Source organism: Seriola lalandi, unplaced genomic scaffold (genome assembly GCF_002814215.2).
Source record: "Seriola lalandi dorsalis isolate HSWRI2012SDOR001 ecotype SW California unplaced genomic scaffold, Sedor1 jcf7180002049955, whole genome shotgun sequence".
NCBI classification, from domain to species: domain Eukaryota; kingdom Metazoa; phylum Chordata; class Actinopteri; order Carangiformes; family Carangidae; genus Seriola; species Seriola lalandi.
Window position 1 is genome coordinate 106,752 of NW_019520508.1, and position 18,181 is coordinate 124,932.

At 41.0% G+C, this 18,181-nt stretch overlaps 1 protein-coding gene across 1 annotated transcript; it reads left to right on the forward strand.

Moving 5' to 3' along the window:
• The first annotated feature begins 7,083 nt into the window (after positions 1 to 7,083).
• dusp14 (dual specificity phosphatase 14) lies at positions 7,084 to 17,685 on the forward strand. Its single transcript, XM_023398876.2, has 2 exons — positions 7,084 to 7,345; positions 14,521 to 17,685. The coding sequence occupies exon 2, from the start codon at positions 14,625 to 14,627 to the stop codon at positions 15,252 to 15,254; it is 630 nt and encodes a 209-aa protein (XP_023254644.1). The 5' UTR covers positions 7,084 to 7,345; positions 14,521 to 14,624; the 3' UTR covers positions 15,255 to 17,685.
• Positions 17,686 to 18,181: the final 496 nt, after the last annotated feature.

An 18,181-nucleotide genomic window follows, 5' to 3' on the forward strand; every position in this document is an offset into this window, starting at 1 on the left:
TGTCCTTTATACTACAAGTGTTGTTGCAGTTTTACAATTTGTCAACTGTATCAAAGCATCAAAATTCTCCCAATTCATCGTCTTCTCTTATCCACAGCTCTTTATTTTGGCTTTGGAATTAATTTGGCTAACTGCTTTTTATTTTTAACTGCGATCTATCCATCATTGTCCAGAATAAATGTTCCTATTTTTTAAATTCAGATTATATGCCTATTTGGGGTTATTGCATGCTGCATAATTAAAGTCAGGCCACGGATGTTTTGCACAAGCTCTTGCTCGAGTTTTTTCCAATTTAGTTCAGCTTCTGCAGCTGCAGAGGCCAGGTTTGGGTCAAGTTGAGTTGGCTGAGTGTTATATTACTCTCTACAGCTTTATTTCTTTCTCCAAGGACATGTGTGTCTCAGTCTGTGACTTGCTTTGTATCTCCTCTGAATCAAGAGGAGGGATGTGAATGATGCAAATACCAGCAGATTACAGAATCAGGTGCAACAAGTCTGCGATTCACCAGACGCAGTGAAATAGAAGAAGCAGCGTGATCAAGTCACAGGGTAATTTTTTTTTTTTTTTTTTACTCTGCACTAATCGCATATTTATTCTCCATACAGAATATGTCTTATATTGCCAGTCAAGTTGAGCAGACTTGTTTCACCCAGTACATGTTGTGGCATGACTCTCCCTCTCTCTGTCACTGTAGAGTCTGTGCTGTGGCGGCAGATGGAGCAGATGTTAGTGTCAACGCTCTGCATGTGTGCAGAGATGCAGCATTTCTCAACCCACCCACACAGTCTCCTCAGACGCGCTGTTTGCCTCCTGCTCTAACTGTCTCATCCTGGACTCCTCTCAAAGGTAAATTAATGTCGACTTCCTTTAGGAGGAAACCCGTGTATTGGTGTTGATCTAATAAACGCCACATACTGAGAGGGAGACTAAGGCACACTGACAGTTTGCAACCTTGTATCCATGAAGTTGTTTGTGTCTGGTGTGCTGTTTTAAAATCTCTGACACATTTCATAAGAGAGAGCGCTAATCAGTGGTGGAAGAAGTACTCGGATTTGTTTACTTCAGTAAAAGTAGCAACACCGCAGTGTAGAAATAGCCTGTTACAAGTAAAAGTCATGCATTCAAAATCTTACTCAAAAATAAGCTCAAAGTCTCAGCAAAGTATTGATTTTGCAGAATGACACATTTTAGAATAATGTATAATATGTTATTGGATTATAATTATTGATGCATTAATATGTTCATCACTTTAATGTTGACTCAAGTGCTGTACTCAAGTAAAGTACATGTAATTAGTTACTTTCCACCACTGACTACTTAAGTTAGTAAAATTTTGTCGGAGATATAATGTAAATTTTACAGTTGTAAATTTGACAGTCTCTATACCAATAAGATCAACATTTATTTATTTGTAAATTACATCTAGTTAATTAAAGATTATTAGACAGAGACACAATAAATAAATCTTGATTCTAGGTCTTTATAGACTAAAAGCAAAGTTAGAAATGTTGGTGCCTTAATGAACTTTATGAACCTCTGCAGCCACATCAAGACAAAATGAGTCATTTGTCTCAGCATATGAACAAATGGAGTGGAAGTATAAAGTAGCAGAAAATGGAATTACTTAACTACTCAAATTTTCATTTAAGTACATTACTTAACTAAATGTATAGTTACTTTCCACCACTGTAGATAATTAGATCACATAAATGAATCATAATCTACATCAGGATGAATTATTTTTATCATACAGAAAGCACAGAGGAAGGATAGCAAACAAGACACAGAGGAAATGATGTGATCTCCACTCAGATATGTTAATTAACTGTCAATTACATGTCTGTTTGCTGATTTCCACGGTTACGGCATTAAGATGGACATATTCTCTCATAATCTTGGAGCTATTTTCTCTTATTAGAGCAGTGAAAGTAGGCTGCCATGTTTGGAAAATTAAAAAGAAAACACAGCTCTCCTGGGAGGAATCGATCCATTGGTTTTAGAGCTTCTCCTCTGCCGGTGTCTTATTGATTTTTAACTTTGCTGCTATTCAGGGGAAAAAGGAAAAAGATGTCTCCCACATCTTTCCACTGTGTTGTTTGTCACCGTCTTTAAAAGGACAAACCCTGACACACACACATACACACTAGTCTCTCTATAGCTGTAAGGACACTCTTTGACATATTACATCCCCTGCCCCTCTGCCTCTTACCCTAACCTTCACCATCACACTAAATGCCTAACTCCCCCCATAACCCTGATTCTAACCTGAACCCTGAAAACGTGTCTTAACTCTCAAACAGCTCTTTGAAGTTCTGAGGACTGGTCTGTATATATACACACACACACACACACACACATATATATATAATGTACACAATCCATCTGCCAGGTAGTTGCTAGGTAGTGATTAACACAGAGGTGAACCCATCAACACAGGAGGTTACCTTGGCAACCAGGTCTGTGGCATACTGAAGTCTGAAAGGAGCAGTGGTGGGGAGGAGGGGCAGCGGGAAGCTCTGCACACACAAACACGCACACACACTCATCCTGTTGCTCATGCTCATCTGCTGGGCAGGGGAGTCGTGACTAACCAGAGCAGTGCACAGAATTGAAGTCTGCTGTATCCCCCCACCGCCACCCCCCAACCCCCAACCCCCCATCTGTGTACGTGCATTTTCTCACTCACTCAAAAAAAGAAATGGAGTAAGTAAATGCATTCAGCACTCAATAAGGCATAATATTGGGGAAAAAAAAAGATGCAACATCTCCACCGATTTTTTTCCCCCTCAAGAATAGATATGAACAGGATGTGTGTCTGATGCTGCTGAGGGATCTCGGGTCTCATTCCTTTTCCACAGCAGTAAATGTGTATGTTTGATGTCGGAGCAGCACTGATCAGAGTGACAGGGAGGCTCCATGCTGCGCTCAGCCACCTTGCTGCTCTCACATGTTGCCACAGCAAACACTTAGATCCCATGTCTATTTACCGCTGTCACAGCTGGAGCAAAAGGGGGGGCGCCTGTGGGATCAGCAGCAACTTTATTTAGACCCCCCCACCACCACCACCACCACCCTTCCTGCACTCCAGATCTAGCATCTCCAACACTGCTGACCACAAAACACTTTCTATTCTCCTCATCTTACCACCTCTCACTGGCCCACTGGTCACACACATCAGCACAGACGGAAATAAACATCTCTAGTGTTACAGGCACTGCTGGGATCATCTTGCAGATTTACAGCATATCTTTACAGACTTTGGTTTACTTTCTCAGGGATAATCATTCATCAACTTATTAGCAGAGGACACAGATACTCTGATAATATGCTGACGCTTTGATCGTGCACTCCTCAGGCTGGACTCGTGAAGCTTTCCTCATGCCGTGAGGAGAAGAAAGTAAGGATGTTGCCTGAAAGACACGGAGCAGCACAAATGCCTGGGGACAGCTTGGTCCTTCTCAGCTTGTGCCAATATTTCCACATACCACGCATGTTTTTCTGCTTCAGCTCTCACACCAGGACTCTAAAATGCATTCGCCGTCATCTTCAGCATTCTCCCTGAATGATTTTCAGCGGCCTGAACGGGATCACTGCGCTCATAATTTACTATTCGGATTGACAGATCTCTGCTGGTTCTCAGAAAGAGTAAATAAGTAGCTGTAACTGAACAGCACAGGTTATTGAGTGTCCACACATTTGAGAGATGTGCAAAGGATTTTACGGTTAAATCACTGTGGCCCCCTCCGCACTGTCAAGCCCATCAGTTATCTTGTGTCACAGGCGGTCAGGGTTAATCAATGTCACTACCCGCTCATTCAGAGCAGACAGCTCCTTCAGAACGTGGCTGCAGGTGCTTGTTATTACAGTGATGGTGTCATTGTAAATTTTCAGCCTCCACGGCGGACTGTGGAGCCATATTAAACAGGAGCATCTTCGCAGACTGCCTCTGACTCATCTGACATTTCAGTCTGAACCCCAGTCCCTGTCTATGCAGCCTGCAGCTCTATCTTCCTCCCTCTATCTCTCTATCCATCTTTCCCTCGCTTTTCACTGTTCTAATTCAAGGTTAGCACTTCTTAAACATGTCATGCCTTTTTTTTTTTTTTTTTTTTTTTTCATCCTGCTCTTTCCGTTCGAAGACATTTCTGTCACCATTTCCTCATCTCTTTAAACATTCATCAGGTGAATTTCAATCAACATGAGCTCTTATCTCTCCTCTGTACTTATCCTATGAAAGGATGCATAGCATTTCAAGTGCAGGGTCAAAAAAAAGTGTCAACCTCTGTCAGCCCATGTCTTTTTTTCCTGTGCAGAAACAGTCACCCTTGCACCATTTTTTTTTTAGTTGGTACTGCTGCTGTTTGTTTCCAGTTGATTGAATTTGGAATGTAATTAGGAGTGACTCTGAGGCAGGGGCCATGGGTTTATGGATAGCATAATATCTCCCCCAGGAGCCCTCTGAAATAGGATTGACTTTGGAAGGCATGTCTAATTATGGTTTTGTACACGGATATATTCACTAAAGGCTTGCACAGAAAGCCCTGCAGATGCAGCTGCAAACTCAAAGGGCTCAGATTTGCAGCCATAGTTGGTCAAAATGTCCACTGACTCGAGCTGTGCGAGGACATCGAGCTCTTTCTTCCAGGCAAGGCATAATGAGATTTGAAATGACAGACCTAAAGAACAGACAGTATATTTGTTTTTCATACATATGCTTGTAGGCCACAATTCTGGGGCAACATTTAAATTGGTAATGTGTGTGTGTGTGTGTGTGTGTTAAACAAGTGCATAAAATTAGATTTCAAGTCAGCAGCGTACTGAAATGGAAACATATTGCCTGAGCCACTGTGGAGCGTGATCCTACATTGTTTACTGCATCGTCAACTCGGCTCTGTTTTCTCTCTGGGTTTTATAAGTTCAAGACCTGCAACATGATCACACACGTCTCTGCAGGCATTCAAATAAACAGTTCACGTTGTGTTTGAAGCTCCTGTATGAGGTCTTCCTCTCCAGTCACTTGTATGGTACAGCTGCATGTGCACTAGAAGGTGTAATTTTTAAGAAAAAAACCTTTAGGTGTTATTAGCAATTATAACACAGCAGTGTCAGTGAGGTTTAGTGTCTTAATTATAAACAGCTTGCCCGGATGATAAATTACACGCTGCAACCTGTGATGCATGGCCATTTAAATAAACCATTACAGCTATTTTACTCACAAAAGTTTCCATATATCGTAGGTGTGCATTGCATAATTTTAGAACCTCATTCTATAAAGATAATTTTATTTCCTGTATAATCAATCAGAAAATAAATGTTTAACATATTTTTTTCAAAGAAGAATCTATAATCTAACTGATAGGCAGGGCCATAGTTAAAGGTCCCATATTGTATTAAGTGAGATGTCCATGTCTTTTTTGATTACAAAGCAGGTCTAGGTTCTATATTTATACTGTGAAGGTATCAAAGCGCTCAGTCAACAGAGAAATGCACACAGCCTGTATTCAGAAACTGTTCCTCAAAACGAGCCGTCAGTACTTCCTTAACTTTGTGATGTCACAACAAAGTAGTCACCGTCGCCATGCCCTAAGCTCTGCCCACCTGGACCCACCATCCAGCCTTGCAGGATTTGGTTTCTCTGTTATATTTCCATTACATCACTCAGAAAACTGTCAGCAAATCAGTAGAGAGGCTCGGAGCCTCCTCTCTTCTGATTGGCTCACCGACATGTTGTTACTAGAGCTCCAGAGAGAAGCCTGAGAGAGATGTAAAACTACATTTAGATGGTTTTCACTATCTACTTAAAAACACAAATATATATTCATATGGATATCAAAGCTATGGGACTTTTAAGGACACCAAAATTATGTCCTCTATATTTCTGGGAATTTGGGATCAAATTACATGAAAAAAGTAAACATTTAAAGATTCCGCACATATTATACACGTCGGGTTTGTTTAGACTATTTTGATATCAAAAAAACAAAATACATTTCAAAGGATTCAGTCCACCAGATATACAGACCTACCATTGTAGAAAAGGCTTTGACCAATTTGACCATAATGTCAGAAGATTTTAAATTTACACAAAATATAACCGAACCTTTAAATCAATGAATGAACTGTGAAATTGTGCGATTTCTTAAAAAAATACTCCAAAATTTTTTACGGAGTTTGGTTGGTAGCTAATCAGATATTATTTAAGCAGGTGGGTTTCAGCTGGGGGAATTTGGACTGACTACAGCTCTGCTGATAAACTGACTTTTACATTTTATGCTCCAGTAACCTCTGAGAAAAAGCATCAGTAACATTTTGAGGAAAATAAATGGCCTCTTGCTTAGAAAGAACCCGAATTATGAAAGCCATCAAAATTGCATTTCAGTCCAGTTTTAATGATTCCACTTGTTATCAAGAGGTTTGTTTGTTCTGTTGCATCTCACCAGTAGTTTTCAGCACTGTGGTCCGGGGAGGTGCTTGATCCTCCCACTATTTATGTATGAGGAGTGATTGATGCCAGATGAAAAGCTGAAGCAGAACTTCCTGCAGAGTCTCACTCATGACTTTGATTTCTTTCAAATCACTATTAAATTGTCTGTAAAGAAAAAAAAATGTTAATGACAGTAAATGTCTGATAAAATACTGAATAATCCACTACAACTGCAGTTATAATAAACAGTGAAGTAGCAGTGTTTTCTGCTCTCCAGCCACAGGGGACGGTAGTGAGTCCATTAGGACTTGGCACATCACCACAGAGCTTATTTGACAAGCCACACAAAGATGAGATGTATGCTTTATTTGCACTGTTTTCTTGCACCATGTTTTGGTTTTAGAGGAAAAAAGGCTTAAGCTAACTGCTCGGTTATGCAAATGCCTGTCTGGTTAAGCAGGCTTTACATCAACAAGTCAGATAGTTTTCAGAAACTCCCTCATCCTACGGCTTTATTAAGTCAAATAAGACGGAGTCTGTGTCCAACCATTTCAGTAACTTTACAAAACAGCATACAATCATCTCATTCATCCAACATGCTCTCCTGCCTCCTCCTCTGTGTGGCACTGATCACTTCTCATACCGAGGACAGCGCTGCCCTGTACACGCCGCTGCTGCCACCGTAGAGCCGGGCGGATGCACTGATGGCTCGTATTTCTGTGACTTTCACATTATGTTGTTGCGTGTCTCGGTTTGTTTCCCACCAGCTGGCCTCCCGCCATCCTCCTGTCCGTTTGTATGATTGGACTGACTGAATGTAGATGTCCGAGTGTGACAGCAGCGGATCTGTGTCCGCCGGATTGGTGCAGGTGGTGAAGGCGCTTTGAAAACCTCCATCTCTGCCCGAGTGAGAGTCTACTGGTAAGTTGAGTTTTACATCTGATGGGTGCAGTTTATCGACAGAATTTTGATTTCGTTGAAGATGTTTTTTTTAATTTAAAATCACACAAGGCACTGATATATTTAATAATATGTTTTATAGGCGTTTACCTGCAGGGTTTATTATGGTCAGTTTTCTGTTGTAGCATGAGTGGAATTGAAGAAACCAGCGCACCTGCCACACTTCCCGACGCCTTTAAACAAGACATGAAGCTGAATGTCGTCGTTTTTTGCAAACACAATCCTAACATTAGGCTATTTTATTTATGTTTTACACTTATTATGATCAATTTCAGGCAGAGGAGCAGTGCTCTTTCACGGCTCGGTCATAGATTATTAAAGTTGTGGAGTCATTCACTGAAAGCTTCACATTTTCACACACCAGCCCTGAAAGATAGAGGAGGCGTTACACTTTCTTTCATTGAAGAGCCATCTTATATATTTCAAGTTTCTTAAACACCAAAGATATTTCTAGATTTAAGACTTAGGGACTGTACACAAATTATTATAAGGGAGGGCTTAATGGAGGATTGTCTTTTTATTTATTAATTCATTTATTTTATTTTATTTTATTTTATTTATTAATTTATTTATTTTTTTGAGATTTCAGCATTTTCTCTTGGGATTACAAGAGAATCATAGTCTCAAACAATGGTTCTCACCAGCACAGCAGGTCATAACAGTCCTGACTCTGTTTCAGGTATTTATTTTTAGATTACACTATATGTAGGCTAATCCCTACCAGAAGTTATTTTCTCCTTCACTTTCTTCTGCATCATAACAAAAGGGGTTAAGTTTGTCTAATGAAGTTAATCTATGATATAATTCAAGCTTTTTGCTATTTTTACCATAAATGTTGAAATTGTTGATTCCACTCCAGATTTATGCAGTGATAGCTATTGTGAAAATGGTTCAGTCCATAAATATATTAAGGTTTACATTACGTTACAGCATCTCAGATTCCATATGTGTCACCTTTTTTGTAGTTATTAATAGTAATACTATATTTGGAGATATTGGGGGGAGGAGGTTACAGTTTTTTGCTAAGTCAAAGATAGAATTAAATGTTAATAATGCTAGGTAGGGTCATGCAATTTTAAAAAGTGAAATATAAACTTAAACCCTCCCACCAGCTCAGTCATTTTTCTACAGTCCCTTAGTTAAATATCTTCAGGGATGGGACAGGGATGAGTAGGCTGCTGTAAATTAATGGCCTGGTCATCCATATTTCCCTAGACTGAAAAATATAATATATATATGAGATTAGGGCTGCAAAAGACATTTATCTTCATTATTATTGAATCTGTTGGGGATCTTAATGGATTATTTTTTCTATAAAATGTCCAAAAAAGATTTTTGAAAATTGAATTTTTTGGGTCCCAATTTGTCATCTATTACTTGTTTTAACTCTCACATGAGCTAGAACTAGTACGATTTTTGGTAATTTTTGTCAATCGACTATTCGATTCAGCTCTATTTGAAACAGGGCTTCAACTAATGATTATCTTCATTATGAATTAATCAGAAAAGTGTCTGGTTTGAGAAGATGGAACCAGAGAATATATGGCATTTTTCACCATTTCCGCTTGAAAAATGGTTGAAATGATAAACAACTTATAGCTGCTGATTATCTTTGTGTCTAGTGTCTAAACGATTAATCGACTTATCATTTTAGCTCTAATTTGATGTTCACTGCTGGTGGCACCAGTTTTGAATAATGAGAAGTCTTCCTCATTAGATTCTGATCAGGGTGTCATTTTTTCATTTGTTTAAAAGTAGAGTCACTCCCGTTATCTGTCTCTTCTGTCTGCTGTAGTGATGGATACAGTAATATAACTTGTTACAAACTTGGCTTATTTATGTATGGTTTGTATGTACCACAGTGTCTTCTCTGCAGCACATACGTGCGCTCACAACGTCGCTCTACATGACATGTGGTCTCACCCCAGCCCCTCACGTTTTGACTGTTTACATGTGTCAGTGTGCGACATGGTAAGAGGTGTAACATTGGGGACTGAGTCAGCAGCACCCAGCTGCTGCTGTTGCAGCAAGGTGCCAAACCCAAAACCCTCATGTCCTCATGTTGAATTTGTCCCTCTGTCTCTATGCTGACTCTCCCTCTTTTGAACCCTCTGCAGTTGACATGAAAGTGTTCTTTGTGTGCAGCAGTTTTATTTGTGGGTTGTGAAGCTGCACCCAGTTGTGTTTGGATGAATTTGAGAAGCCGTGTCCTGCTTCAAAAACACCGTCCTTGTCATTGCTCCTCATTCTCTGCTGATTATTATCTAGACTGCAGTCACTTTCAGAAATCACTCAGACTGAATAAATGGATTGCCTTTAATTCAGAGACGGTGCTGAGAGGAGCGTGTCTGCTTGCACCTTCTTTTACAGTTTTTTTTCACTCATTTCATTAATCTCATCCTGTGGCACGAGGAAGTGTCAGTCAGGAATTTCACGTTAACCAAGTCGAGAAATGATCCGGTGTCGTTGAGGTTTCACCATCAAGGTTCCTGTAGGTGGGTCACGTTTCCAATTTGCGTTAGTGGAGCTGTAACCGGACCCCTGAGGAATCTCCCCACGAGAGGGTAACAGAGATGTGCGTAAGACGATTTGTTAGGTGGGACCACCTGTTGACACATCCACCCTAAATGATTGAGAGCGGCCGGGGGGGGGGGGGCTGTTTCTGTAATATCACGACAAGAATACAGTATTAGAAGAAGAAACATCAGACACTAAACTTGCTTGAGTAAAAGTCAGGATGTGTAGTGACTCTGTAGCACAGTTCTTCGGACACTGACCCGTGAATGCCACTGACCCTCTTCAGTGTTTTTTTTTTTTTTTTTTGAAGAATTAATTCTCACAGTGAATTTGATTGACAGCGAGCTGCAGTATCCCCAGTATCTCAGACATACAGTAGAGTTTTCTGTGGTGACAGCCTCTGCATAATTCTCCCTCCTCCGCTCTCTGCAACCTCATTCCTGCCCAGCCTGGGGTATAAATAACCATTTGGATGGAGCAAATCTGTGGTACATCAGCACTTTGGTGAGAGCCAGGGATTATTTGGTTCTCTTATCGCCATCATCTCCCTGCTGATGTGGCTGCCACTGTCTTATACTGATGGTCAGTAGGTTGCTGCAGCAACAGAGTTTGTACTTGTCTCAGCTGATGGTATATATGGTGTTCATCTCCATGCATTAATGCATCAACTGTGCGTCCCAGTAGAGCTGCAATAATTAGTTAATTAATCGATCAGCAGAAGATTAATCAGCAACTATTTTAGTCATTTGTCCAAACGTTTGCTTCTCAAATGAGATGATTTGATGCTTTTTTGTCATATCTGATTGGAAACTGAATATTTTGGGATTTTGGAAACAAGCAATTTGAATAAATTATGATGAGCTTAGAGAAATTATAGCAGGCACCTTTTTCTACACACTACATCTATGCTGTTTTCAGACAAAGTAGTTAATCACATTTAAAGAAAATAAATTACTAATTTTGAAAATAATTGTTAGTTGCAAGATGTCTGTTTAGTAGCCGAGTCTTCCCATTTATAATTAGAGCAAGATCTCACATTTGTTGCCTGGTTTCAGACCTCTGAAATGCTGCCCACATACGTCTGCTGGTGTGTTCATTGATGGCTACTGGGAAAAAAAACGACAGAGCAGACTGAGATCAGAGCTTTGTTAGGTGGGATTAAGAATGGGGATGTCATCTTCCTGCGGTAGAGCCAGAAAAATAACCACAAAAATGGTGATAATATATCAACTCGATATGTCAACTCTTAAATCAACTCATTGCTACAATACAACATGACAATCGTTGAACCTCATTGATTTCACTTTTGGTCATTTGTTGGCAGTGCAACAAGCTGTAAACCCACTGTATTCTATGTGCTTGGCAGGTTACTGTGTAGTAGGTTTACACTGAGTTTATCAGAGCTGTTTTTTCCTGCTGCATCTGGAACCATGATCGTTGAGGAGAGACTGAAGCAAAACAATTAAGTTGTTTGCTGGAAAACCAAAACAATGAGCTGAAAGATTTTAAAATGCTCCACGGAGCAGAGGGGAACTATAGTCTACAGTTATCTGTGTGTTATTTCACCTCTTTTTAAATTATAATTTCCGTAAGGCCAATGTTATGTTTTTTGTTTTTTGTTTTTTGACCAACCCACAGTTCGAAACCCAAAGATTATTAATTTACTGTCACATAAGCCAAAGAAAAGCAGAAAATCTTCATAACTGAGAAGCTGGAACTAGAGGATTTTAATATTTGTGGTTGAAAAATTATTTCAATCGATTAAATCGATATTAAAATAATTGTAAAGTTGCCTGAACACATCAACAATGGACCACACAGACTAACAGTGTGGGACATGTTTTTTCCTACTTAGTTATTAATTACTTGATTCTTCTTACAGAAAAGTCATTCACACTGTGTCTCAGTGCTGCTCTGATGTATCACTCACCATCTCCTGATGTGGATTGAGGGTAAACACTCATTTTCCAGAGTCAGGATGACAGTATTTGTTGTCTCATCATCACCAGTGGTGACAGTGCGGAGGAAGGTGGAATCAGCTGCACCACAGCTCGATCACGACCATGGCAACGGTTTCAGAGGCAAAGAGCAGGGTGACTGGCAACTGGGAGCAAGCCAGAGAGACTGAACAGGGGAGGGAGGAGAGTGTTATTTTAGCCTTTTGATCCCTTTATTTTTTGGGGGGAAAGAGAAGCAGATCATGCTGAGATGGCAAAGCTGTGATCTATAGGAGTAAAGAGTTTTTTACAGCTGGAAGGTAATGATGACATAAGGCAGCTCCAACCCTTGGCTATATGATGATTGTATTGTAAAAACAGCGTTTGCTTTAGTACTGGACACTTGTTTTGCTATTTTTATGCAAACTTTAGATAATAAAACCACAAAAACTGGGGTTACAACCTTGAAAAAGTGTGTTTCATGTTAGTAGAGAATATCTTGTAGGGAAAAATAAAAGGTTTCACAGCAGTTGCTTTTTTATTTTGGCCCTTGTGATGTAACATTTAATGTAGTAGCTCCCATTATTTTAGTCTCATGACCCGTTACAATAAATGTGACCTGACCTAGAGGCCTGGAGAAGCTAAATTATCCAGTAATTCTTTACATAGTAAGAAAGTGTGGAAAAATGCATAATTTTGTGTATAGCAGAAATAGTTTTCTGCTTCCTGTCCTGTTAAACAATATGTCTTATCAGACTTAACAGCACTGTGTAGTTCCCCAAACTGAAGTTGAGAACTGTAGATATAAAGAATGCAAAAAAATATTCTGCTATTATTAATATTTTTGTTTAACATGGTATTCACACATAAAAAGTAAAAGATTTTAAATTCTGGATCAGGCCTTGCGCCCCACCCACCACCACTGCTTGCGTTAGGTTGACGGGTGAAAGAGGGGTGCGTGGCAAGATGGTTAGTGGAGGAAACATCTGAGAGACTCAGCCGCATGTCTGAGCTTCAGTCAGACGAGGAGTCTGCTGTGACCAAAATCAGCAACTAGCAGATATACCACAACGGCTAGCATAGTTTGCATCTTTTATTTGTTTATGTTGTTTATTAGCTTGCAAGTGGCAGTGGCTGACACACTGTTAGTGGTTGTGCTGATGTAAACTCTCGCTCTCTGTACTCACTAGATTTTGGGTTTCTTTTTCCCGCCCCCACACCCCGAGTAAGTTGACAGGATTGGTTCCTTAGGTTTGTGACATATTAATCCCGGGCTGTCTGAAGCTGTTTTTTTTTAATGAGGCTGTCATTTGTTCATTGCAGTCCCAAGTTGGAAATATAGTGGAGCTTATTTTGCTCACGATATGTCCTGTATGATATAAAAAAAACGTTAACAGGGTTAAAAACTTGATCTTCATTGCAGGGGGCTGTTAATGGATGATGTGGTAGAAATTTATCATTGGATGCCAAAGCTGCCATCACGGTTTCATTGTATTGTCAGTCATGCAGGTGTATTTAAATTCATATCTTTCCACTCGACTTTTTGATTTAAATTTAATCAATGAGAAGAATCCCCCGTCTGTCTCGTGCGGTCTTTGCAGGTGAGCAGGTGTTTTTTTTCTGCTGGTTGAATTCCAGTTTAAAGCAGTTGACCCGTGTGTCTTGTTAACCAGACTGTAGCTGAACATGAAAGAAAAAGACCTGCCGGCCAGACTGCTGCACAAGGTGTGGATGACGCACGACAAGTGCAACAGTGTGTGAAGTAGCGCCTGGAGCTGTGGGCTCTCTGCTGATAACTTAAGTATTAGTACAGGAGGCTATTTCCATCATATACAGCACAGCCAGAAATGTCACATTAGAGTTCCTATAATATCTTTTTCTTCATGTCATGTCTCGTGCATCTTCATGTTCAGGTTACAGCTCATAAGGTTATTTTTATCATCCTTTTTTGAAAAAGAAAATGGAATTAGAATAATAAAGTTTAGCAAATTTGGTGCTTAAATGAAGTGTACTATCAGCACATTTTAGGTTTCATACACTATATGGTTACTTTCCACCCTGCCGTTTGCTGCCATCCAAAACGACATTAAAAGCAGCAATAGCCAGAGAGACGAGAGATGTAATCTGTATGTGGGGGCTGTGGATGGATGAACATGAGATGAGGTGAGTGTATGCCTCCAGGGGGTCTGTGCTCACATGGCAGAGGGAGGCACGTCTCAGTGTGCAGCATGGAGGCCATTCGACCAGAATATAGAGACACAAACAGTAGAGATAGAGCGGCCTCTCTAGCTCACATATAAACACTCTGAATCTGTCTGAGGATTCGTGAAAACCCTCAGATGTAATTGTAATTTGAAGAGTAGATCAGTGGGTCGCAGCCTCATAGCAGTGTGTTTTTAAATTAGTCAACTATTGTGGCTCTTTAACAGCTGTGTCTGCCTGGGCTTTTGAAGTTTAAAGACAGACTCAGACTGAAAGAAACATTTCCTGGAAACAACCGCCTCATCACAATGCCATCCAAAAAAAGGATTATAGCAGCCTTGTCTTGGAGTCTTTGCAAACAGCAGTGATGTTACTCGTCCTTGCGAAGTGTTTGTATGTTTGTCAGCCTGAGTGTTCAGCCTCCACTGAAATAGAAAAATGTTTAATTTAGATTGAAAGTGAAATCTGTTTGTGTTACAGGAGCTGTCTGGCTGGTCCCACTTCACGACTATGACTCTGAGCTGCTGAAGATTTTTCTTTTTTCTTCAATTCACCGTCCTTTTTGAAGCCCTCTTGATTCCTCAATGGGTTCCCGCAGCCAAGGCTTCTTCCACAACCACCACCACCATCGCAGCTCCATGGTGCCCACTGCGGTGCCGAGGCTCCTGCCTGAGAACGGCAGCCTGCTGGGGGGCATCGCACAAATCACCCCCAACCTTTTCCTCAGCAGAGGGAACGTGGCATCAAACCGCAGCCTGCTGCTGTCGAAAGGCATCACCTGCGTGGTCAACGCCACCATCGAGCTCCCAAACTTCAACTGGCCTCACATGGAGTACGTAAAGGTCCCGTTGGCGGATATGCCCCACTCCCCCATCTCCTTGTACTTCGACAGCGTGGCTGATAAGATTCACAGCGTGGGACGCAAACGAGGGGCGGTGCTTGTGCACTGCGCAGCGGGGGTTAGCCGCTCAGCCTCTCTGTGCCTGGCGTACCTCATGAAGTATCACCGCGTGTCTCTGGCTGAGGCCCACGCCTGGGTTAAAGCCCGCCGCCCTGTCATTAGGCCCAATGGCGGCTTCTGGCGCCAGCTCATCGAGTATGAGAGGAAGCTGTTTGGTAGAAACTCTGTTAAGATGGTGCAGACACCCTATGGGGTCATACCAGATGTTTATGAGAGGGACCGCAGGAGCCTGGCTCCGTACTGGGGCCTGTGAGAGAGGCTGCGCCAACCGTCCACAGCGAGGGATCGAGTAGGAAAGTGAAGATGAAGCCCTTTTGCCCTTCTGGACTGCAGGTTCACGCCTGTTCTGGACAGGCGAAGTGAGATGTGTGTGAGTGTAGATCTGTGTGAAGCTTATTTAATGAATATTGGTGCACTTGGACAGAGGGAGTCTAACCAGACACTGGTTGTTGCTGATGGAGCAGCTGCTCATCCAACCAGTCGCCTCTATTTACTCTTTGAGTGGGAGCAAGGCCACTTCAAGCCCAGAATCCTTCGGACCAAAGGATCGATTGGGACCACAATTATGTCAGACACCAAAACAAAATGCTCGGCGTGAGCAAGTCGGAACTGTCCATCTTCTGGTCTGTCTTTCCAATTCCAGTGGAGGACGAGTGCTCTGTGAAGGTGTTAGCTGTGGTCAACACTCTGCAGCTCTGACAGTGATGTGACTGAAGTCCTTTTCCTGACGTGGTGTCATGTGGTGGTATTGTGCCAGTTTTGCAGTAATCTTTGGTGTAAGGGCAGCAGCATGCTCTCAATTTATGGTAGCATTTAAGATAAGTGTACAGAAAAAAAAAAAAAATATAGACAAAATTATTTTATTGGAATGTACTGATAGTGAGCAAAAACTCATTATGGTGCACTTTAACTGAACATTTAAAGATGTTACTTTATCTACTATTTTGAAGGTAAAAATCCAAAAGATGTACGCTAAAATCAAGGTTTAGGAAAAGCTCCTGTGTACCACAGGGTTGACTGTCCTGTCCTGTGACTACACTATGTTATTGTAGTGCTATTTGATGCTGTATTTAAAAAAAAAAAAAAAAATATCTGCCACCTTAAGGGAACTGGTAGCGCTATGATAGATGCTTAGAAGAATATTTTCTATCCCACTGTTTTTGCCTTGTGTCCATATTCGAGTGAGGTTCCAGAGAGATCAGTGCAGTTCAGAAAACACATTTTATTTCTGTCTGTAAAACGGCCTACTTTTGTGGTTCAGCGCTTTTCTGAAGAGCCATGTCACACAGGTTGACAATCCTACTTCTGCTGTCGTCTAGTGGTTGAAATTTTCACTTCGCTGCACATGCTGTCCGCGCTTTAAAAGTAATGTTTAGCGCTAAATAGAGTTATAGGGGTGAGACAAAAAAATTATACCGCAGTAAATCACAATACACAACATCATCAAGACGTTGCCGCCAATATGATCACATAAGAAATAAACCTAACGCAGTGAACAAAGACAACGAATGGATTCCTGCTCATTAAATGAAAAAAGGCATGAGGCGGGACAATTGATGGTTTTATCCTGTGTAGTGAATCATCGTAGACAACAACTGATCCCACATCTGGAAGCCTCACGAGAATTGTGAGAATTGTTTTTCTTCCTTTAGTTATTTTCCACAATGTGTTACGCGATGTTGACCAACAGCACCGAGAACATAACCATGTGGGAGAGCAGCTCCCACATGGTGATGTTCTCGGTGCCGCCCCTGTAGGTGGAACTGGTCAACAGAGGGAGGGGTTTGTGCAGCTATGGCAACAACATCCCTGCTTTCTTGATGTTTTTTTACTTTTTCCAAACGTGACAGTATCACACCGCTTCCGACGTTTACGCTGTTGTTCCCTGAAGTCGGTCCCTGTCACCTAACTTTCTGATGACATCACGCAGGTTGTGAAAGAGGGCAAGCTGTGATTAGTCGAGGCTCAGTATGTGGTCTATCTCATGGCGAAGTCACAACGAGAATTTATGATACTACAATCAGCACGTCCTAGCTCTCATACATTGACCTCTGTCTGTATGGCAACTCAGATGATGCAGTGCTACATGTGTGTTGCATTTAAATTGAAGTCTTCAAGTTGCTGATTTTGTCTGACAAATGGTCCAAAAAATATAAAGATATTTACAGTGATATAAAACTAACTAACTATTTAGAAGCTGGAACCAGAAACAAATAATTGTCAAAATTCTCCACGATCTTTAAATGTCGACTAATCTCAATTTGTCGTCTCCGCACTAGCTGTATCCGCTGACTCTGTCCTGTCCATCGTTATCATGGGCAGTGAAGGTATCCTGTCAGTTTTGTCTTGTGATTTACCTTCTTGACTCTCACCCCTATACAACAGTGCGGTATAGTATCACTGTTGGATGTGGTCAGACATCTATCAGACCGCTCACAGCAGTGATGTTGATTGTTGTCACGAGTGCAGCAGAGTTGACATTTTCAACCCACAGAGATCAGTGCAACAATGCTTTTCTGCCATAATAGATTAAATGTGACATTTCAATTTTAAGAAAAAGAATAAAAGTTCAGGGGTAAATGATTGTAGGAGGAGAAAGGTGTTTTTGTTCTGAGTGCAATCTGTAATCTGACTTTTCAAATAATTTAATGCCCCAAGACTGATATTAAAATTGAAAAAAATTAGCTCATGTTAGTGTTTTTGTTGAAATTTGATACACACAATATTCATCATGCACATTTACTTTAAAATCAGGTGAACTTTTCTCATAAACATCTGTTTTTTTAATTATGCCTGGAGACGTCTCAAGAGATGTTTTCACATGAACAGGCTGCAGCGTTTCGTCATCCAAATGCTTCTTGATGTTCATTCTGCTCAGCCATTTTCCCCAGGAGATGTCCTCAGATGTCAAAGAGACATTCTGTCATTCATTCTCATTTGCTGTGGCTACAGAACAGCAGGCAGATATTGATGAGTGCTATTTGTCTTGTGCCCACACTTCTGAGGGACCTCCAGAGTGGTCTCCACAATGAATTCCATTACCCACAGAGACGATGACAGGCCAACCACTGTGGAGATGCACAAGTGATGGGTCCAAATTATACACTGCACACACTATTTTCTCCCACCGAAAAAAAAAGAAAAATCATTTTCTTCTCCTGCCCCCTCTACCCCCCACCC